Source organism: Vulpes vulpes, chromosome 10, assembly GCF_048418805.1.
Source record: "Vulpes vulpes isolate BD-2025 chromosome 10, VulVul3, whole genome shotgun sequence".
Lineage (NCBI taxonomy): Eukaryota > Metazoa > Chordata > Mammalia > Carnivora > Canidae > Vulpes > Vulpes vulpes.
Window position 1 is genome coordinate 81,703,594 of NC_132789.1, and position 23,367 is coordinate 81,726,960.

Genomic DNA, 23,367 nt, shown 5'->3' on the forward strand with positions numbered 1-23,367 from the left:
AGATTCATCTATGTTGTATGAATCAGTATGTCATACCATTTTGTTGCTGAATAGTAGTCTACTGTATTGATATACCATAATTTATTCATTTGTTTGTCAGTGGACATTTGTTTCCAATTTTTGGCTATCACAGATAAAACACACATCTGTATGGATATGTGTTTCATTTTGCTTGGGTAAATACTTACAATGGTTGGCTTATATGGTAGGTATGTTTAATTTTATGAGAAATTGCCAAGATGTTATCCAAAGCGATTATACCACTTTACAGCCAGCAATATAATAATAATTTTTAAAAATCTATTGTGGTAAAATATATATAACATAGTACTTATTACTTTAACCATTTGTAAATGTATAATTCCATGGCATTAAATAAACTCACAATGTTATATAATTATTACCACTATCCATACCCAAAACTTTATTAGCATCCCAGCAAAAATTCTGTACTCATTAAACAATAACTCCTTTTTTATTCTTTCTCCCGGCCCCTGGTAACCTATATTCTACTTTTTGTATCTATGAATTTGCCTATTTTAAGTCCTTTGTATAAATAGAATCAAAATCTTTGTCCTTTTGTGTCGGCCTATTTCATTAAGCATGATGATTCTATGGTCCATCTTCTTTTCACATCTTCTGCCTAATTTTTAATTGGATTTTTTGTTGTTTTTTTCTTTTTTAATGAGTTTTAAAGTTCTTTATTCAGGATACAATCCTTTATCATCTATGTGATTTGCAAATATTTTCTTTGAGGCTTGAACGTCAGTGTAAGACAACATTTCATAATAAATATCCTCAAGCATTTGGAGGAAAAATCAGAGATTCAGAAACTAAGTACAGATATATGGACAAAAATTAGAAGAAAATCAATGAAAGTGATAGAACTCAGGAAATAAATTTTAAGACAAAACCACTTAATAAATAAAGAATAAGTTGCAGTGTGCCAAAGGGAGACAAGATTCTTACTAAAATGTAATAAGATTTACTGAAGAAGGCAGGAAAACAACGAATTGGAGATTTGAAAAGAAGTCTGTAAGGGTCTTAGTGAAAGCATTTGGAATGGACAACAAAGAAGATCTAACATATGTATAATTGGAGCTCCTACGTTCTTAAAGACCAAGGAACAGAAGTTAGAGACAAACCTAAACTTCCATATTGAAAGGACCTACCAACTACTTGGGAAAACATCTAGAATAATGAACTTTGAGACAAACCCTAGTAAAACTGTATTAGACTTTCAAGACAAAGAAAAGTCCTCAGGGCCTCCAGGCAAGAAGAGTACATAGCTTGTAAAGGCAAGAATGTGCTGAAACCAGACTTCTCAAAAACATCACACAGAAATTGGCATCCGTGCAAAAGCATTTCAGAAAGCTTAAGGAAATCAAAAGCAAGCCAAACTCCCCTTCAGTATTAAGATTAAAGAAAGTTTTAAATATGCACTCATGGATACTGTTAAAGTGAGTTCTCTCTGAGAAGTCTGATGGGGTAGTTTTATTCAACTAAGAGATGACTGGGGAAATCTTGTTGTGAAGTTGTAGAGATAAGGCAAAAATAAGATTGGTGATATAGTTGGAAAAATAATATGTAAACCTAAGATGTTCTGACAAAGTAGTAAAGTGCAAATTTAAAAATGGAATAGAAGAATAGAAAAGGAGAAAACCAAAATAAGACTATTGATTGTATAGATAACAGATAAGAGTCAAAAGAGCATGTAAAACTGACCAACTGGAAAATAATGATCACAAAACACCTGCGTATCAGAATCTATGGGATACATTTAAACCAGTGATCAGAAGAAAATTCATAGCCTTGAATACCTATGTCAGTAAAAATGAAAGAATAAAAACAATAGATTAATTTTAAACTTCCAGTCAGAAAAACTAGGAAAAGAACAACAAAGTTAATCAAAGTATGAGGAAAGAGAGAGTAGAGATAAAAGCAAAAACTAATGAGAGAACAAAGAAAAAGATCAAATGAACAAATCCAAATCCTGGTTTCAAAAAAAGACCGAGGATCAGGTAATTAAGAAAAAAAGATCAGATGGGGAGAAAGCGTAAATATATATATATATAAAAAAGATATAGGAAACAGTTATTGATACAGAAGATATAAAACTTAATTGTAGGATTACTCTGCATATCTTTATGCAAGTAAATTTGAAAACCTAGATAGAATGGATAATTTCCCAGGAAACATACAATTTACCAGAATTAGCCTCAGTAATCGTAGAAAGTTTAAATTTATTTCTATGGAACAAAGAATTGAGAAAGTTATTAAGGAACTACTCCACAAGAAAGCACTAAGTCCAAATAATTGAACAGGGGAAGTCTGCCTAACATTTAGAGGCTGGTTAGGAACATAAACTCTTTCTGAGCACAGAAACATTTATTTATTTATTTTTAAAGATTTTATTTGAGAGAGAGAGCATGAGAGAGAGAGAGAACGCACGCACAAGAAGGGGGTAGGGGTAAAAGGAGAAGCAGACTCCCTGCTGAACAGGGAGCCCGACATGGGACTCGAACCCAGGACCCTGAGATCACGACCTGAGCTAAAGGCAGACACTTAACTGAGCCACTCAGGGGCCCCCACAGAAACATTTATGAAGCAAATACAACGTTGATATCAAAACCTGATAAAAGGGGTGCCTGAGTGGCTCAGTTGGTTAAGCATCTGCATCCCAAGCTCTTGAGATCAAGTCCCGCATTGGGCTCCTTTCCAAGCGGGGAGCCCACTTCTCCCTCTGCCTGCTGCTCCCCATTGCTTATTCTCTCTCTCTCTCTCTCTCTCTTACCAAAAAAGCTTTTTTTTTTTTAACCTGGTAAAGATCACAGACACACAAACGAATCAGTATCCCTTATGAATATTGACATAAAATTTCTAAATATTAATTGTTAGACTCAGCCCACATTAAGAAAATAATACTTCATGACCCAAGCAGGTTTTATGCCAGGAATGCAAGAATAATTAATCCTGTTAATTAGATCTAAAAAGAAAAATCATAATACTATCTCCAGAAATGCTGAAAAATTCTCTGACAAAAATTTAACACCTGGGGGTGCCTGCGTGGCTCATTTGGTTAAATGTCTGACTCTTGAATTCAGCTCAGGTCATGGTCTCAGGGTTATGAGATCGAGACTCAAGTCAGGCTCCCCGCTCAGTGGGGAGTTTGCTGGAGATGGTCTCTCCTTCTTCTTCTGCCCCTTCCCCCCTCACATGCACTGCTTCTCTCTCTCTCTCAAAATAAATCTTTTAAAAAACTAATGCCTGTTCCTAATAACAACACTGAACTATAGCAATGGATGGCAACTTCCTTAACATAATTAACGTATATACCAAAGTCCTAAAGTCAGCATCCTAAGGGGAAATACTAGAGGCATTCCCACCAAGGTCCAGAATACTTCAAGAAAGTTCACGGTCTCTGGTACTTTTTAACATTATATTGGCACTATTAGCCAATGCGACTAGACAAGAGAAAACAATTGGGAAGGGAAAAGGAAAACTCTGTCAGTGATATGATAATTTACCTGGAGAATTCTGTAAGGAATCAGTGATAAAACTAAGACAACAAAAGAATTCAACAAGGTGGCAGTATATAAAAGCGTGGAAATATCAATAACGTTCATATATAAAAGTAGTTACCAGTTAGAAGATATGATGGAAGAGAAAACTCCATTTACAGTAGCAACAGAAAAAATAGAGGAGTAAATGTAATAAATGAAATGTATAAAACTTAATGTAGTTTTCTAGATTGAATTGTTCATCCTCCCCCACCAATTTGTATTTTGAAGCCTTAATCATGAGTCCCTCAGAATTTGACTGTATTTGGAGATAGGGCCTTTAAAAAGATAAGTGAACTCTACATCTAAAACTAATGTTGTAATATATATTGGCTAATTTAAATTTAAAAAAAAAATTTAAAGTGAGGCCATTAGAGTGAGTCCTTATCCAGTCTGACTGGTGTCCTTATAAGTGGAGATTGGGACATACAGGGAGACACCAGGGAAATAAGCTGTGTGAGGACACACAAAAAGAAAATAGCCATCTGCTAGCCAAGAAGAGAGGCCTTGGGAGAAACCAACCTGCCAACACCTCGAGCTCAGATTTTCAACCACAAGGACTTTGACTAAATAAATGTTTATTATTTAAGCCACCCAGTCTGTGATATTTTGTTACAGCAGCCTGAGCAGACGAATATAGTTAACATGGAACATTCCTAAAAGATGCAAAAGTAGACTTGAAGAAACCTTCCTAGGTTTTGAATAGGACATCTGAACATCAAGGTATTCTTACTAAGTTAATTTGTAAGTATATTGTGACCCCTGTAAAAGCACCAAAATCTCCTTTTTTTGGAGGTAGACAGGGTGGTAACTAAAGTTGATGTGGAGTAAGCATGTAAGCAGAACATTGAAAAAGAACTGTGAAAGGGGATTAGCCCTATCAGATATTAGAACTTAAAGCCTCTATAATTAACACAGTGGTAGTGGGGCACTGACTAGAATAGAATGGAATGGAATGTCTAAACATAGACCCTAACATATATGGAACTTTATCAAAAAAGTGGTATATCCAGTCATTGGGGCAAAGATGGGCTTTTTAATAAATGGTGTTGGGGCAACTGGCCAACCATTTGGAAAAAGATAAAATTAGATCTATTCCTCATGTATAAATAAAACTGAGCAAATAAAACTGAGCTACAGATGGATCAGAGATCTAAGTAAAATCGGAAACTCTGTATGCACTAGAAGAATGTATGGTTGAATTCCTCCTGACAGTCTGGGTGTAGGAGAAGCCTTTTTATGACTCAGAGTCCATCTGCAATAAAGGAAAATATTGATAAATTTGATTATAAAAAATAAACTTTTTCACATAAGCAAAGTCAAAAGACAAATGACAGATTGTGATAAAATATTGTAACATATAAAATAGCACAGGCTAATATCTCTAATACATATTTTTTAAATGAAAAATGAAAAGACTAAAAAATGAGCAAAAGGCTCAAGCAGACCAGTTGCAAAAAATATATTAAAATGTCCCCTGAAATACATGGAAAAGGTTCAACTTTCACCATAAGAGAAATGCAAATTAAAATTGCACCAAAATGCCATTTCTCACTCATATTGTGCAAAAAATGAAAATCATAGGGTACTTGGGTTGCTCAGTCAGGGTCGTGGGGTCGAGCCCCGCATTGGGCTCCATGCTCAGCATGAGTCTGCTAGAGATTCTCTGTCTCCCTCTGCATCTCCCCACCATATGCACTGCACTCTCTCTTTCTCTCTCTTAAATAAATAAAATCTTAGAAGATGAAGGAAATTCCTTTAAAAAAAAATCTTGACAAAATAAGTCTTGTCTTGGGGGCTCTGAGGGGAAAGTCACGCTCATATGTGGCCAGTGGCAATGTGAAATGGCACAACCCCTGGAAAGGGGTACTTAACAGAGTTATATGTTCATTTTCACCCAGAATGGCCACTTCTAGGGATTTACCCTGAAGGTACTCCTTTAACAATACTGCAATATATGTGCACAGAGTTCTTCATTACAGGGTTATGGTAATGGTAATATACCGTAAACTGCCAAGACATGGGAGATTGGTTGAAGAAACTATGGTGCTACATTACCTGTAAAAACAAATATGGAAGATCTCTCTAAACTAGAAAGTTAATTTAGGATATAAGTGAATAAAGCAGTGCAAAATAATATGTAGAGTAGGCTACTTTCCTTTTTAGTAGTAAAGACAAAATAGGAAAGTACGCATTTGGGACGCCCGGGTGGCTCAGTGGTTGAGCGTCTGCCTTTGGCTCAGGGCGTGATCCTGGTCTGGGGATCGAGTCCCACATCAGGCTCCCTGCTTCTCCCTCTAGCTCTCTGCCTCTCTCTGTGTGTCTCCCATGAATGAATGAATGAATGAATGAATGAACGAACGAACGAATAAAATCTTTTAAAAAGTACATATTTATCAGGTTAACTTTTTCAAGAAGAAATACAGGAAGGATAAACCAGGGGGTAAAAAGAAATTGATTAGCCTCTGAGGAGGTTAGACAAGGGCACTGAGTAAACAAATTGTAATATATATATATATATATATATATATATATATATATATATATATATATAAAATAAGATGCCATATAAAAACATTGATTGAATCCTACAGACATAGTATTGAACCAAAGACACCAGACACAGGAGTATATATTCCATTTATGTGAATACTTGCGCATTTTACTATAGATGCGTGATATCTCAACACATTTTTTGTAAAGATTTTATTTATTCATGAGAGACACAGAGAAAGAGGCAGAGATAGAGGCAGAGGGAGAAGCAGACTCCCTGCAGGGACCTTGATGTGGGACTCAATCCTAAGATCCGGGGTTCGTACCCTGAGCCAAAGGCAGACCAACAGTGGCTCAACCACTGAGCCACCCAGGTGCCCCTTGATACTTTTTTTTTTTTTTTGATACTTTTTTTAAAGTTTATTAAAAGATACTTGTCTTGGGATGCCTGGCTGGCTCGGTCCATAGAACTGACCACCACAGCACAGAACAGAGTTACTATAGGAACACAGGTACTAGACATGAACTTCAGGTGTACGTTGCCTCCTGCTGCCACTGTCATTTGTGGGCAATGAGAAGAAGCAAATTCCTGGTTCTAAAATTATAGGCAATAGGAGTTGCTGAAACAGTGGCTCCAGTAGGTAGAATGTATATGTATATGGGGGCGGGGGGGATCCTCTGAAGAGTCAAGATAGAGGATGGATTCAGGGTGTTGTCTGGTGCTGCATTTGGGGGTAGGGTTTAGAGGCCAGTTTTTACCCTACTTTAAAGGCACTAATCAGAATTCAGATGACCATGAAAGGCAAGTTGGAAAGTAGTAACTCAAGCTGCAGTGTTGCATAGGTAATTCAAAGGTATTGTGCCATTTCAGAGCCTTTGTTTACTTTGGAATGTAGATTTTTGTTGACCCAGGGGGGGCCTTTATGACCATTAGGAATTTGTTTCTTCAACAAAATAGCCTATATTTCAGGTGACTGTTGAAATGTAGAAGGAGTAATTATGCTTTTGGTGACTTAATTTGGGTTAGATTCCATCACTGTACAGAAAAGGAAATACATTTATTCTACTAAAAAGATTTGTTTTTAAGGAGTCAGTTAGTGGGGAATTTATTTTTACCGATTAGCAATTTAAGATAGAGTTATGAGACCATTTAAGACCTTCAAAAACCTATTTTTAAAAGAAAAACAATGTTCAGCTCATGAATAAGTGATAATCCAAGTGTTTGGGGCACATTTTCCTGCAGAAATGGTATAAGTTACAGATAGATTCCCTGAAAAGCCCTCAAAAATCTACTTAATTCCTAATGCCACAACATAATTGTTTCTTTGAGAGAATATATTCTTTTTTTTTTAATAATAAATTTATTTTTTATTGGTGTTCAATTTACCAACATACAGAATAACACCCAGTGCTCATCCCGTCAAGTGCCCCCCTCAGTGCCCGTCACCCATTCACCCCCACCCCCCGCCTTCCTCCCCTTCCACCACTAGTTCGTTTCCCAGAGTTAGGAGTCTTTATGTTCTGTCTCCCTTTCTGATATCTCCCACACATTTCTTCTCCCTTCCCTTATATTCCCTTTCACTATTATTTATATTCTCCAAATGAATGAGAACATACAATGTTTGTCCTTCTCCGATTGACTTACTTCACTCAGCAAAATACCCTCCAGTTCCATCCACGTTGAAGCAAATGGTGGGTATTTGTCATTTCTAATGGCTGAGTAATATTCCATTGTATACATAAACCACATCTTCTTTATCCATTCATCTTTCGATGGACACTGAGGCTCCTTCCACAGTTTGGCTATTGTGGCCATTGCTGCTATAAACATTGGGGTGCAGGTATCTGGCGTTTCATTGCATCTGAATCTTTGGGGTAAATCCCCAGCAGTGCAATTGCTGGGTCGTAGGGCAGGTCTATTTTTAACTCTTTGAGGAACCTCCACACAGTTTTCCAGAGTGGCTGCGCCAGTTCACATTCCCACCAACAGTGTAAGAGGGTTCCCTTTTCTCCGCATCCTCTCGAGAGAATATATTCTAACTCCCAACAACAATAGCGGATTTTAAATCTCCTCCTTTTTCCTCGTGCAGATTTCCAAATGGGTGGTTTTTCTAGCCAAGGCCATGAGAGTAGTAGGGATTCTGACGGCCTTCCTTCCTGGGGAGTCCGTTTGGAGACTGTAGTGGGGAGTTGAGGATCTAACCCAGTTAGGGCTTCTTAGCCAGGCCTTCACTTTAATAAGCATCATAACTTATAGTGGCTTTGCCTCTAGAGGTTTCTGGAGGTTGCAAACCATGCTAATTATTAACTCCTTAGGTTCCTAACATACAGAGCTTATTAGTGACTTGAGCTGCTTTCTTTCATTCTCCAGTGGTGTGGATGTTTTTGACCTTTATACTTTGAGTATCCAGTTAGCAAAATGTGATTTGTATGACCCGTTTCTTCCTTTCCCTGTCAGGTAGTTCTGAGGGTTACTGAGAAGTGGGTTAAATGCATTAATATCCTCAGAGGAAAAATTTTTTGTGAAGTATGACTACTTGGACACAACATAAAGTCTGTCCCCAAGATGTTGTATTTTGTCTAATTAACTACCTTTATTAGCATTTGGATTTTTTGCTGCCAGCTGTATTTATCCTCTCCTTGTTAATATACTGGGCCTCCTTTTGTTGTAAAGTGAGTTAAATGTGTCAATTTAAAACATTTGTGATGAATAATTCATACCATTCAATAAATATTAACTCTTTAAATGTAACGTCTTATCAATGGAGGCTGTAAACGTGGTACTGTCGATGGTGGCATATGTTAATTGTGCTTTGGTTTTCAGTGAATGGAAAAATTCAGAAGCGGGAACCTTAACATTTTGAACATAACAAGTGTCCTGCGCTTTTCTTGAGCAGTTTGTTAGTGCTACAGATCTCGAGCACAAGTCACAGCAATTCTAAAGAGACTATTTGTTACCGCATTTATTCCTGAGTAGAAAATGGCTTTGCATCTGAATGATGCTTTTGAGCTGGCAGCAGGGCAGGGTTCAGATAATTTATTGTTACTTACAGATTATGTTTCTGCTCTACTGTGACGTTATTACAGATTTTCATCATTTTCATGTTTGTCTTTCTCTTTTCTTTCCCTTTTTCCAGTTCTTCCTCCAGTGCTGGTTCCAAGACACAGCGAATATAATCCTCAGCACAGCCTATTAGCTCAGTTCCGTAACTTAGGACAAAACGAGCCTCACATGCCGCTCAACGCCACTTTTCCAGATTCTTTCCAGCAACCCAACAGCCATCCATTCCCTCACTCCCCTAGTAGCAGCTACCCCAACTCTCCTGGAAGCAGCAGTGGTACCTACCCGCACTCGCCCACCAGCTCAGACCCAGGAAGCCCTTTCCAGATGCCAGGTAGGTTGAAATGTTCAGTGATTTTCCAGTCAAGTAGATGGTGCTGCTGCCGCTGCAAGCATCAGAGGGAGCTGGGTACACCTGCCTACCCGAGAGCTCTTCAGCTCTAGTACCTGGTGCTCTGCTCTTGGTTGCAAGATACTGCTGTGGCTGAAGGGAGACCTCGTAGTCAAGGAAGCAAATGTCCTATTTTATTTGCCAGACATAGATGCTTGAATATATTTTATTTTTTATTTTGAAGGGTTTTGAAACAGCTGCATCCTTCTGGGAGTGGCATAATTGTTACAGTCTTTGCTCTTGATAAAAGAAAGAGAAAAATAATGTGTTGCACACATTTGCCGAAAATGGAAAAAGCCCTGTTGTAAGTGCAATCTCAGAAAAGATACTTCCTGAGGGATCACACCCCCCCACCCACTTAATCAAATTCATTTAAGTGGTGATGTAATCCCAAGAAACATATACTTTAGCAACAAAGGAAATGCAGCAGAAGTACTGGAGACCATCTGCTTGTTTAACTTAGCAAAGACAAAAACAATTATCTTCCTTTTTTAGGCTTAACTGATGGTGTAATGTTTATCAAAATAAATGATTAATTACGGCATTATATTTTTCAAATTATAGGTTAGTAAGCAAGCATCTCACAAAAAAAATAATTAGTGCCAAATTTCTTGCTAGTAGACCTCAAGGAGCATACTCTACACAAAGATGTACTTAACACTGATTAACATTTCAAGAAGGGAAATGGGTGGGCAAGCCTGTTTATTAGGCCACTTGAGATGTTTTTAAGTAAATGTGAATTTGACAACAGTGCTGGGTATGTCCTAAAAAATTGAAAAGTGGTACATACTTGATAGTGCTATCTTTTATTTATTTATTACTTTTTTTTTCTTTTTGAGCCTTTTATTCTGCAGCATTTTGTTTTTCCATCCAAAACTGTTTAGGATGAAGCAGGGCATTGAGAATATAGACTAGTTTAAAAGTCAAACTAAATATCATCTGATGATTTCTTATTTATCCCACTGTCTCCCAAACCCATCGGGTTTGGTGAACCAGGTTAGTGATGAAGAGACAGTTCCAGAAGCTTTTGAGCAATGGCAAACCCAGGGTAGGCCCAAAAATGAAAAACTGGAAGATTTTTGCTTGAGTTTACACTCTGTTCCTGGCTGTGAAGGAATAAGGCACAAGCCAAATAAAGGAAATGTGGAAGAGAGAAAGCTGCCAGGGGTGAGAAAAGGCACTTGTGGGAAAAGTAGAGTATCACCCATAGCTATGCAGTAGTGTTGTTGCCATAGGGTGCTGGTGATATTCTCACCAGCTCATTTGCAGAAATTTACTGGATTCGGTCTCGCAGGATGCTCTTTGTCTTCATTCCTGGCTGCAAGCAAAGCAGAGTCGGTGTTACAGCTGCAGGGAAGAAGCTGGAGACAGGGTGACAGAAGCATCCAGATAAGATCCCCTTAGTCCTGTCTTTGTGCTGTGAGCCCTCACTGGTTAGCAGCTGGACAGTGGAAGTTACTGGGTTGTGACTCAGCTGGAGAGTCAGTCTTAGAAATCTCTAAAAAACTGTAAAGGAGCAGCAGTATCAGCCAGTTTTTGTATTCCCCAGTTGCCCTTAGGGATCTAGGCTACTTATCCAAGTTATTCATGGCTCCCTAAGGTAAAGCTTTGTTCCCTGCTCTGTCACATGTGCTAGACGGGCTCACAATAGCCAGTGAAGCACTTGCTTTTTGATCACAAAGGCTTATTTGTGGGCAACCCGTACCCCTTATTTAACTTAAGAAAACACAAGATCTATATTAGTGTTCTTTGTTTCAGAAGTCATGCTGTTTGCCTCTTATTGCCAGCTGGCTGTGAGCTTTCTTAGAAGAAACATATGTAAAATCTGAATTAGAACATAGCTGTGATAAACTGATTATTATTCAGCTCCTAGAGGTTTTAAAACTAATGATTATTATTAAGTAGGTACTCTTAACAGATTGTTTAAAGTCATGAGAAATTAACAGTTTAAATCAGTAAATTGTAATGAAACTCAGTAAATTCCTGGGAGCCTATGTGTTTAATGTAAGAGACCCTGAAGCTTTTTTTTTTTTTTTTTTTAAGAAATCCTATGTTGGGGATCCCAGGGTGGCTCAGCGGTTTAGTGCCGCCTTCAGCCTAGGGCGTGATCCTGGAGTCTCAGGATCGCCTTCAGCCTAGGGCGTGATCCTGGAGTCCCAGGATCGAGTCCCAGTCCTCACATGGAGCCTGCTTCTCCTTCTGTCTGTGTCTCTGCCTCTTTCTTTCTCTGGTGTCTCTCGTGAATAAATAAAATCTTTAAAAAAAAAAAAAAAAAAGAAGAAGAAATCCTACGTAGCTTTCAAAGGTTTCCCATCCACCAGTGAAACTATGAAATGCACAGGTCCTCTCAAAGTGGCTTGTGTGAAAGTGTGTTTAAGTGTTCTTCTGATTATTTTAAAACAGCCTGAACCTAGTAGGCAGACAGCTTCTGTTACTGGCATACAGTGCTTTTCATACCACTGAATGTTCACTATGGTTGTACCAGATGATGAGATGTTAGTCACTTTCAAAAAGTATACACCCAGTTCAGTGTCTGTAGCAGCTATTTTCTGATAGGGAGGTTGAAATGGGCAATTTAAATCTCAAGAATTTCACAGAATATATGTTTTTAAGTGTGTGTTTATTTATGGAGAAAAAAATCATTTTCTTTAACTCTTGTAGCTGATACGCCCCCACCTGCTTACCTTCCTCCTGAAGACCCCATGACCCAAGATGGCTCTCAGCCAATGGACACAAATATGATGGCACCTTCCCTGCCCTCAGAAATCAACAGAGGAGGTAAAATAGATTGCTGTTTATTCCTCTTTTACTGTCTAAAGTTTATCTGTCCAAATGTAACTTTCCCTCCCAAATGTTTATTCTGTAAAAAAGATAGCTATAGGAGAAAGAACACAGCAAGAGAAGCTAGATAGAATTTTTTGGATTACAAAATCTTTTTCATATGAAGAACAAACACACTGATTGAACTAATGAAGGCCTAAGTGTAATTGTTCAGTCCTCTCTTGAGAACACAATACTTAATAATTTTGAATTTGTGGTAAAAGAGTATTTTGAAGCGGAAGGACAAAGGGTTATTAAGAAACAATAATATTGCCGAAGTGGAGTTGTCACTGGTGATTTCCAAAATTAGAAGTTCATATAACACGGCTTTCCAAAGGTTCTTTTGTTGTTAGGATAGATATTCATAAGTATCATTATTTTCTAGATCTCATCCATATATAGCTGCAACTGCAACCAACTAATAACATTTGTTTCTTTCTCGCTGTATTTGTTTCTAATAAAATTGTGTTACAAAAATGGATCAAGGTATATGTTTTTCCTGTTCTTACCTGGAAGAACATATAAGCAGAACCTCTAAGCAGAATGGAGCATTTCTTTGCCTTTCTGGGAGAGGGTGGGTATGTTTCCAGCCCTGTGTGACCACCGGCAGCAGCTGAGGGGAGAATGCTGTCATTCTGTGCTGGCAAGTGGGGTGGGCCTAGACAAGTAGAGAACTTGGGTCAGTGAACTTCTGGAGGATCCCTGAGCACAGGGGTAGGAGATTATGACCACATTGTTGCAGAAAACCGTTCCCAAACAGCCTCTCACAGAAGAAAGTGTTTGGCTGGTGCCATGTAGCATGGATCATTTCAATATGCAGCATTTTATGCAAATTGAAGCTACACTGGGATCTCATTACAAGGCATTGGTCTCATTTCATTCTTACTATTTTTTTTTTTTTTATTATTAAAATGGCAGATACCTCAGACTTTGTCAGGGTTGCTTACGTTTTTTAAGTTCTTAAAATCTGACCATAAACTCAACCTTTCTAAGATGTGCAGTATAATAAATTGGAATGTATACCTTCTTAATCTGTAAAATATTTTTCCATCTATTTTATTGGCTCTGTGTTTCTCGTAATGTCTAGAACAAGCTCCCAAACATAATTATGGACCAAAAAATAAAGATTCTGGTTGAGGAAAAAAAAAAAATCCTGTCTTACACATCTCTGGAATTTGTATTTCAAAAGCAGGATAGCAGGAGAGAATGGGCACGGCACAACTGTATGATGAGGAGAGTGTGGGCCCTATTAGCTATTGCGGTTAAGCCTAAAATGTCTGATTTCAGGAAATAGGCCTCTAAATTGCTTTAAGGTTTTTCCTTTAAATAGCTTTAAAAAATTTCCCCATTAGAATAAGTTTACAGTTAATATCTACCTAAGGAAGGAATGTTGGCCTTTCTGTTACTCTTTTACCTTTGGTGGTTTTCCTAAAGCAGGAGTCCGCATACTACAGTCCACAGACCAACTCAGCCTGCTGCCTGTTTTTGTAAATAAAATTTTATGGGAGCACAGCTATGTCCAGTACATATTATCTGTGGCAGCTTTAACGCTGCTAGGGCACAGATGAATAGTTACAGTGGATACCATGTGGCCCACAAAATATTTTTGGTCTTTCACAGAAAAAAATGTGTCGTCCTCTGACCTAAATGGATAGTATCTTTTTTTTTTTTTTTTTTTTAAGATTTTCTTTATTTATTCATGAGAGACTCACACACACAGAGGCAGAGACACAGGCAGAGGGAGAAGCAGGCTCCATGCAGGGAGCCCGATGTGGGACTCAATCCCAGGTCTCCAGGATCAGGCCCTGGGCTGAAGGCGGCGCTAAACCACTGAGCCACCCGGGCTGCCCTAAATGGATAGTATCTTAAACAATCCTGATAACTTATAAAAAGCCTTCTCTAATGACGTTACAGCCTTCCTTTCAGTTTTAGCACTAGCTAAATCAGTAAAATTTTGCTCTTTGAAATATAGCAACTTGACCTGGGATAATTGTTCAGTAGAGAAATAGTGTATGCCTGTTTTTGGCTCACCTGCTAAGTGTGTAGAGCAGCTACCATATGCATGGATTTTTTAAAAATGATCTTTATCTTTGTTTTCTTTACCAAATTCTAAAATTAAGTATGTTGTGATATCTGTGGAGGTTGATGTTAACGCAGAAGTAAACAGTTCTAGCTTAAGCTTCTAATTTGGATATTCTTTCTCTTTTTACAATTGTACACTCAGGACCTCGTAAACCTTAGATCATTACGTATGGGCATACTGGGCATACATGGTTTGTATTCCTGGAATCTCTAAAGCAGTGGTATAAGAGGTTTTACTACAGAAGGAACTTATCTTTAGAACCTTTTAGTTGCAAATGTTTAGAAGCATGTTCTGTTTGGAGATTTGTTAGTCTTAAGAGATTTGAGTTAACAAGCTGCATCCTGTCAGTAAAGTTGGGTAATTTCCATTGTTGGCCCATTCTGGGAATGGAGAGACAAAACACACCTGCTCTGCATGACTTAAAGCAAATATAAGGAAGTTAGCATGAAATCTGGATGAGAGAGATATGATTCATTCTGTAAAAATGGCCAGCTGGCAAGATTTCTTCCTACATTTGAGGACCGGAGCAGAGCCGTGGCCGTGATGGTTATTGGCAGCTGAATGTGAAGTAAAGGAACTTCTTATCAATAATTAGAAACTGATTTTCATTGCTTTGAAAAAGCATAGGCCTATGAAGGCTTTGTTGAAAGTCACCCTTTTTCTGCCAGCACCTTTGGCACATTTCCTGTCCTCTATTGTGCTCTTCCCATTTGTTTTTCACTTGCCACTTGTGTTTCTTTAGATGGGGAGCCAGCATCTGTGGTGGGGGTGACTTCCATTTTGGCATATGACAGAGCAAGTAGCATATTGTGAGTGTTCAGCAAATGCTTTGGTATGCTTGCTTAGCTGGTATTCTGGGGATCTGATAGTAATTGGAGATTATTTTCCAATTAAAGAGGAATGTCACACATAGTAAGGAGTACCTGTTTTAGATCTCATCAAGAAACCGTATACATTGTAATAGCATTTGCTTTTCCATATCTTCATTCCATGATCCGGAGCCAATTTTACAATACAGTTTCAGTTTTTGAGAGCCCAAGGCACTTACCGAGGTTGACTGTGAGCTTTTCTTTCTTATAGACGTTCAGGCAGTTGCTTATGAGGAACCTAAACATTGGTGCTCTATTGTCTACTATGAGCTCAATAATCGTGTGGGTGAAGCGTTCCATGCCTCCTCCACAAGTGTGTTGGTGGATGGTTTCACCGATCCTTCCAACAATAAGAACCGTTTCTGCCTTGGGCTGCTCTCCAACGTTAATCGGAATTCCACTATTGAAAACACTAGGCGGCACATTGGAAAAGGTGAGTTTGCACTTGAAACTTTTTTAGATGTTTGTCTGCTGTGTCCCTGTTCCCCTAGAACTGACCTAGTCATTCCTAGAGCAGATTCGTATAGCAAACACCTGGTAATAAACACTGGCTCCAGTACGCAAATATTGGAAGTTACTTGCTTTCCAATCAGCAGTTTCTGTGGTCTGCCACCCCAAAGGAGTTGATACTAATTAGCTGAAATAGTGATTGGAGGAAGGGCAGGGGGCACTAGTCTATCTTAGATTTTGCTGAAGAATAAAAACAGCTGTTAGAAAGTGACTTACAACCTAAAACTAAATAATAAGTTAAAAACGAGTAAAACCTAATGTGTTTCAAATGCGCCCCATAACTCGGGAGGAAAAAAGAAAGCACTAATCCGGAATAAGCTATGAATGTCCTGTTTGGCTATATTATCTTCAGTCTGGGCCAAGTAGGGTAGAGTGGTTGCAAACAAATCCAGAACTCTTTTTTGTTAGTATACTTGATTATCTTGTAACAGTATGAATGAAACAGTTATGAAACTTATAGAGAGAAGGTTAAGCAAATGACTGAATGTATGGTTGCTGCTGAGAACCTGGCTTTTCACTGTGGAGTAAGAAAAATACAGTGTAGAGGAGGGCAAAAATAAACCCCATGGTGGTATCAGAGTGAAATCATGATTTAAGAATATGTGTACATATGCGTATATGCATGTTTATGTTCTCATGGATGTGTGTATGTGTGTGTGTGTGCACTTAGATAGGTGGATTCAGACATGCATATGGTTTCTGATCTGTCTGCTGAAAGGGCTAACAGGCAAAGATGCCCAGGAGCAATAAGCACATCTGCTGCTCGGCTTTTCATCTCTTAACACCAGTTCCCACTGGGAGGATCCAGGGCTTCTCAGGAAAAGCGCCGACTCCAAGGCCAGAACAGATAGACAAAGATGACCCTGGAACATTTTGTTATATCAGAAAGCAAGGAAATGTTTAGATGGAGCATGTCACAGGAGCCAACTTGGAGGGGCTTCCCCTGGCCAATTCTGGGACAGTTTGAGCACCAAAATAATTGAGTACAGCTATGGATTTTATTTATTTATTTATTTATTTATTTATTTATTTATTTATTTATTTATTTATTTATTTAAAGATTTTATTTATTTACTCATGAAAGAGAGGAGAGAGAGAGGCAGAGACACAGGTAGAGGGAGAAGCAGGCTCCCTGCGTGGAGCCTGATGTGGGACTCGATCCCGGGACTCCAGGATCATGCCCTGCGCCAAAGGCAGGTGCTAAACCACTGAGCCACCCAGGGATTACCCAGCTATGGATTTTAAACCACTGAAAAACAATAGTAATTTGTAAGTCCATGCCAATAATAAGTAGATAAAGAATGAATGGGGAAGGCTGGTTGGTAAATGTAGAGTGAGTGCTAGAGTTGGAAAGTCATCATTTTGCAGCCGTCAGGAATCTTCAGTGTATTCCTGAATTTGCAGAGAAATTTTTTGCAAGAATTGGGGTATTTGCAAGGTCTTACAGTGTCTCCACACAGACTGCCTGTTAGGTACAACAGAGAATAAAAATCAGTAACTATACAGTGGAAACATTGGACAGCATCTTGACTGGGAGATGAAAATTATCATTACCAATGAGAGACAGATAGATCTCATATGCCACCAGATGTGATGCCCTGAGAAGGAAGTAACATCACCTATGCAGAATTGCAACTGAGAATGCAAATCTGAGCCTCATCATGGGGAAACTTCAGACAAAGCCAAAATTCTTTTAGAAAGAGTGAGGCGGGGATGCCGGAGTGGCTCAGTGGTTGAGCATTTGCCTTTGGCTCAGGTCATGATCCCAGGGTCCTGGGATCGAGTCCCACATCAGGCTCACTGCAGGGAGCCTGCTTCTCCTCCCTCTGCCTGTGTCTCTGCCTCTGTTTCTCCATGTGTCTCTGAATAAATAAGTAAAATCTTTAAAAAGGAGGTGGGGGGGTGAGGAGGAACTGTATTCTTCCAAAATATCAATGTCAAAAGACAAAGGTATAAAGATGTTCCACATTAAGAGAGATTAAAAAGATATGTCAGCTGTGTAATAAGTTGACCCTGAACGTGATCTATACCAGAAAAGGGGGAAAAGACCACAGAGGACCTTACTGGGGTCTGCAGACAGAGTTAGAACATGAGTGGTAGATTAGATAAGAGTATTATATCAATGTTACATGCACTAGCATTGCTAACTGTACTGTGGCTATATAGAAGAACATCCCTATTCTTAAGAAATACATACATAAATGTGTGTGTGTATATGATTATATATCCATCTAAAACAAATCCTATGTCAGAATATATATAGATACATGCATATACATGTATCTATGTGTGGATATATATATATACACACATATAACTATACATATATATGTGGATATGTATATATACATCTATCTATCTATATATATAGAATGTATATGAGGGTGTGTATGAAAGCAGAGAGGGGAAGGAGGTGCAAATGATAAAACATATGGAATAAATTGTCACCATAGATGAATCAGGACAGTGGTTATATGCATGTTCTTTGTTCTGGTTTTTTTTTTTTTTTTTGGCTGTTTGTTCTATTTCTAAAAGTTTGAAATTATTTCCAGAGTAAACATTTTTTTAAAAATTACCTACCATAAAATTTAGAACAGTGGACCAGATCAAGTGGTTATTTAATAAATGCTTAAAAGGCATTTGATATAAAGTTTAACACTTGATCCTTAAAAAAATCAAAAAACCTCCTAAAACAGGAATCAATAGATAGTTCCTTTATATGATTGGGGGTGGGGGGAAACAAACCCTAAACTCTACATTTGATGATGAAATGCTAAAACCTAAGTTCATAACATATAGATACCCTACTATGATCTCTAAACCCTGAAAATTGTATACAAACACAATTTTACGTATATTCAGGATGGAGGGTTATATTTTTAATTAAGTTCTAAAGTTGACCATTACCCCAAAGTACTAAAAAGTCATTACACTCTGGATCATTTCTATTACAAATTAGGAAGAGGGGCACCTGGGGGACTCAGTGGATTAAGAATCTGACTATTGATCTCAGCTCAGGTTTTGATCTCAGGGCCTTGAGTTCAAGCCCCACATTGGGCCCCATGCCAAGCGTGGAACCTACTTAAAAAAAAAAAAAAAAAAAAACACAGGAAGAAAATAAGGATTCTGGGAATGCTGTTATTTAAAATTGTTTCAGATGCCTTGACTGGAGTATTCAAATGTAGAATTATCAATAATGGAAATAAGCCAAAATTACCATTATTGCAGATGATATGATTAACTAATTGATAATATTCCTGGGATGGATTCTTGAAGTGAAATTAGTAGGTCAAAAGCTTTTGATGTTGTGCCAAATTACTTCCGAAATGCTTTTATTAATTTCTGCTCAAATTAAGTCTGTGTATGAATGGCTTTCCTCCTTCACCCATGTCAGTATTACTTATGTTAGTAATATGTAGTTAGTATGGTGATACTTATGGTCATTGTGTTTATTCAAAAGTTATGGTTGTTTATCTAGAAACTTCTAAAGAATTTTTTTTAAGATTTACTTATTTATTTATTCATGACAGACAGAGAGAGAGAGAGAGAGAGAGAGAGAGAGAGGCAGAGACACAGGCAGAGGGAGAAGCAGGCTCCACACCAGGAGCCTGACGCAGGACTCGATCCCGGGACTCCAGGATCGCGCCCTGGGCCAAAGGCAGGCGCCAAACCGCTGAGCCACCCAGGGATCCCCAAGAATTTATTTGTAGAAACTATGTGCCAGTTTTCTTTAATCTGGCAATAACCAGTTAGAAAATATAGTCGAGGAGAAAATCACATTTCCTGTACCAATAGAAAACATAACTTTTTTGAAATAGTCTGAATCAGCAATATATGAGAATTATGTAAAGAAAACTAAATTTTACTGAGAGAGAAAATTTAGATAAATAAGCAGTCAGTGTTCCTTAAAGAGAAGACTTAATATTGTGAGACTATTTTAAAGATGTCTGTTCTTCCTATTTCAGTGTATGGTTTAAAACAATCCATGCCAGAATCATAATGTGTTATTTTTTGAAAGTTGGCAAATATGTTCTGATATTACCTGGGAGAACAAACGAGTGAAAATAGCTCCATTTTTTAATGGAGAAGTAAAGGAAAAACTCTTGATGTTAGGCTAATTAAATATTATAAAACTACAGTTAAATCAGGGTCTAAATGGCAAAATAAATTAAACTCAAACTATATTGTATTTCAAAATGAATGTATATTAAGTGAAGCATAACAAACCAGCAGTCTCCTAGTGGTCCTGCAGGAACGACATTAGCTTCTAAGTGAGGCTGTCGGGAGAAACCCTGACCTCAGTATCATATATGCAAATAGATTAATGAACTGAGGTTTTTTTTAATGGCAAGCTATTAAGAAACTAGAAGAAAATACATTTGATCATAGAAGTAGAAATTTTTAAGCATAAAAAGCAATAGGAAAGATCATGAGATTTGACTACTGAAAGCTTTCAAACTTCTATAGATTAAAAAAAATACAAAGGACTAATGGGGAAACAAATAGGAAATAAATTATTTATATCTTACACGCAGCTCATAAAAAAGTAATAAAAATGCTAGAACCCCAGTGGGATAAATAGGTAAGAAATATGAACAGTAAGTTTGTAAGAGAAACACAGATGGCTAATAAAAATATGAGAGCATATCCAGTCTCACATGCAAATTAAAACAATACTGTTTTTCAGCTATAATTTATTTTAATTTATTTGTTTTTGTCTTAAGCTCAGTCCTGGCATAGGCAAAATTAGAAAGGCATTCATACACTGCTTGTAGGGTGTAAATTGATACAAGCATTCTGGAAAGTCATTTGGCAAAGTGAATCAAGAGCCTTCGATCCAGTGATTTAACTTCCAGGAATCTCTCCTAAGGATATTATCAAAAATTATCCAGAGATATTTATCCTGGCATTGGTATAACAGCAGAAAATGGGTATCAAAACTATGATCCAATAATAGCAGAATGGCTAACGTAAATTGTTGTGTCCTTATAATCCCATCGATACTTTGAATGTTTGCAGAGAAAGTTTAGTAACACTCAAAACCTGTAATCTAGTGCATCGAACACTTACAGTTACTACCTCTACGTTACTAAACAAGGGATGGTATTTGCTGCTTCATATTTTGTTTTACTTTCTAAATGTTCAAAAATGCAAATTCCTCATTTTTATTACCGGGGAAAAGAGTTAAACACACACACTCACTCTCTCTCTCTTAAATTGCTTTCTCTACATCAGGCAGGAAAATGGGCTTCTGCTCTAGCAGCTATTTAATCATTACGGAAGTCTTAGCCATTGTGTGTACATGTAAACACAACACATAATTTTTTAGATTGGATTGGAGACCATAGTTTTCGCATTGGCTGAGCCATGCTAGAGTTACCTGCAAGATAGATTAGTTTAAAGCCACATGGGATGTGACTGTGTTCACTGCGTGGCCTATAATAATCTGCCATTAATGGTGTAGGACTTTGTCAGAATGCTCCCCCACCCCACCGCCCCCACTTTCCTTTTTTTAAAGGCCGGGTAGGATCGATTTCCTACACTCCTGGCACTCTAAGATGTCACAGGAAGAAGTTTGGAGCAGATGGTAGTTCGGGGAGATCAGATTCCACATAGTATGAATTATTTTTATAATTTTCTTTTCCCCTCGACCTTACATCTTACAGCTCTTAGCACTACTTCCTCCACCTGTGGTTTTCTAGTTCTTTTACTTTTCTTGATCCTCCTTTCTTTGTTATATTATTTCCTAGAAACCTCTTAAATATACAAAATAACAAAGGGACATTGTATGAACTAATACAATTAACTAAGATTTTATCAGTTGTGCAAGATTTGGAGAATGTCTAGTTAGCCAAATTTTAGATCCATGCAGATTCATATATTGAAGTTACACAGATGCTTTTCAGCTGTGAAAAATGATAATGAAGACATTGCATGCATTGTCTTCCTACAGGAGTACATCTTTACTATGTTGGAGGGGAGGTGTACGCCGAATGCCTCAGTGACAGCAGTATCTTTGTGCAAAGTCGGAACTGCAACTACCATCATGGATTTCACCCCACTACTGTTTGCAAGATCCCCAGTGGGTGTAGTTTGAAAATTTTTAATAACCAAGAATTTGCTCAGTTATTGGCACAGTCTGTGAACCATGGCTTCGAGACAGTCTATGAGCTCACTAAAATGTGCACTATCCGCATGAGCTTTGTAAAGGTAAGTGAATTCTGATTCCTCTGGTCAGGGTTTGACACACTTGCTGCGCCTTCTCTTAGTGTATATAAATCTGTATCTTCTTGGTATGTGCCCATAGAAGCCAACTTATTACCTAGACGTTTTTAAACTTTAGTGAGGATGTCAGTTACCAGGAGAATATCATTAGAATATAGGAGAGTTTGTATTACATGTTAGCAGCATAGGCGGCTTGACTAACTGTCCTATTTGAATAAGCACTATTTTAGTCATTGTAGTACCATAAAAGAATGTCTTGTTATACATTTAACTTGTATAATTTAAATGCGTGGTTTTCTTAAGAGATCAATTCAATAAACACACCCCCCCTCCTTTTCTTTTTATTCTGTGTTCTTAATACCTTTATGATGGTAATGCTTGTTGCTTTAGTTTTGACAATGAACAAGTAATCTTTTTGTAAATAAAAATTCGTAACACTGGGGTTCACTTTTGATTGGTCAGACTTTTTTTAATGGTTGCGGCAAAAACTCACAATTTTCTTTTAATTCAAAAATTAATAAGACCTTTGCCCACAAATGCCTTAGTTCTAAGATTATTGTTAGGGTTGAGGATGGGGAAGGTTAAAGACATTGTTCACGGTTAAGTGATCTCTTTTATGCATTTGCCTCTGAAAAAAAGTTTTAAGATGTCATTGAAATGTAAAAACATTAAATATCTGGTTAGATTTTGAGTTGTAACTTATTCTAATGACTGACTTGTCTCTGAATTCTCAAAGATAAATTTTCATCCTCTGTTACCTTGAGAAACAGAACTAATTATATATTTGGGTGAGGCAATCACCTTTTATGTCCTCTCTTTAGAAGCTCACCTAACTTGTTGTTAAACCTGTTTGTAATGTATGTGTTACAGAGGGTAATTTTGGAAACTTACTTTGTTAATCATCCTTTAGATCAAAGATACCTTTCCCTGAGTATCATTGTTTTCTTACTTCTTTGAATCATAGTAGCAGATTTTGACTGTGTTCTCTGAATGTTGGCTTTCTCAAAACATAATTCAGTAGTTCTTTGTGGCTGAGTCTGGTGCCTTTTTAGTATTAAAGGAGGGTTTTTACCTTTTAAAGGGATTTACCAATATGCTATGTACCTATGGGACTATAAAGATCTTTCTCAGCCACAGTTAACATTCACTGTTTCATTTTTGACTTTGCGTTTTAGCTAAAATGAATTTTAAAATGAGGACAGTCACAGTGCTTTTTGTCTGTTGTTTACTGGTATGGAGGAAAGAATACCTGTTGAGAGTCAAGAGACCCAGGTTCTAGTTTTATCTGCCATTTTAACTGTGCAGTTAAGGCACAGGGATCCTTTGCTGATCCTCATGATTGTCATCTTTAAGAC

At 37.7% G+C, this 23,367-nt stretch overlaps 1 protein-coding gene across 17 annotated transcripts in view; it reads left to right on the forward strand.

The window, feature by feature from the left end:
• The window catches only part of SMAD1 (SMAD family member 1), a 76,821-nt gene that overhangs the window by 50,288 nt on the left and 3,166 nt on the right, over positions 1-23,367 (forward strand). For all 17 annotated transcript variants that reach the window (XM_072724760.1, XM_072724765.1, XM_072724761.1 and 14 more), the window contains 4 exons: positions 9,191-9,448; positions 12,167-12,283; positions 15,489-15,710; positions 21,741-21,997. In XM_072724760.1, coding sequence (XP_072580861.1) covers positions 9,191-9,448; positions 12,167-12,283; positions 15,489-15,710; positions 21,741-21,997 — 854 coding nt within the window. The remainder of the gene's footprint in view (positions 1-9,190; positions 9,449-12,166; positions 12,284-15,488; positions 15,711-21,740; positions 21,998-23,367) is intronic.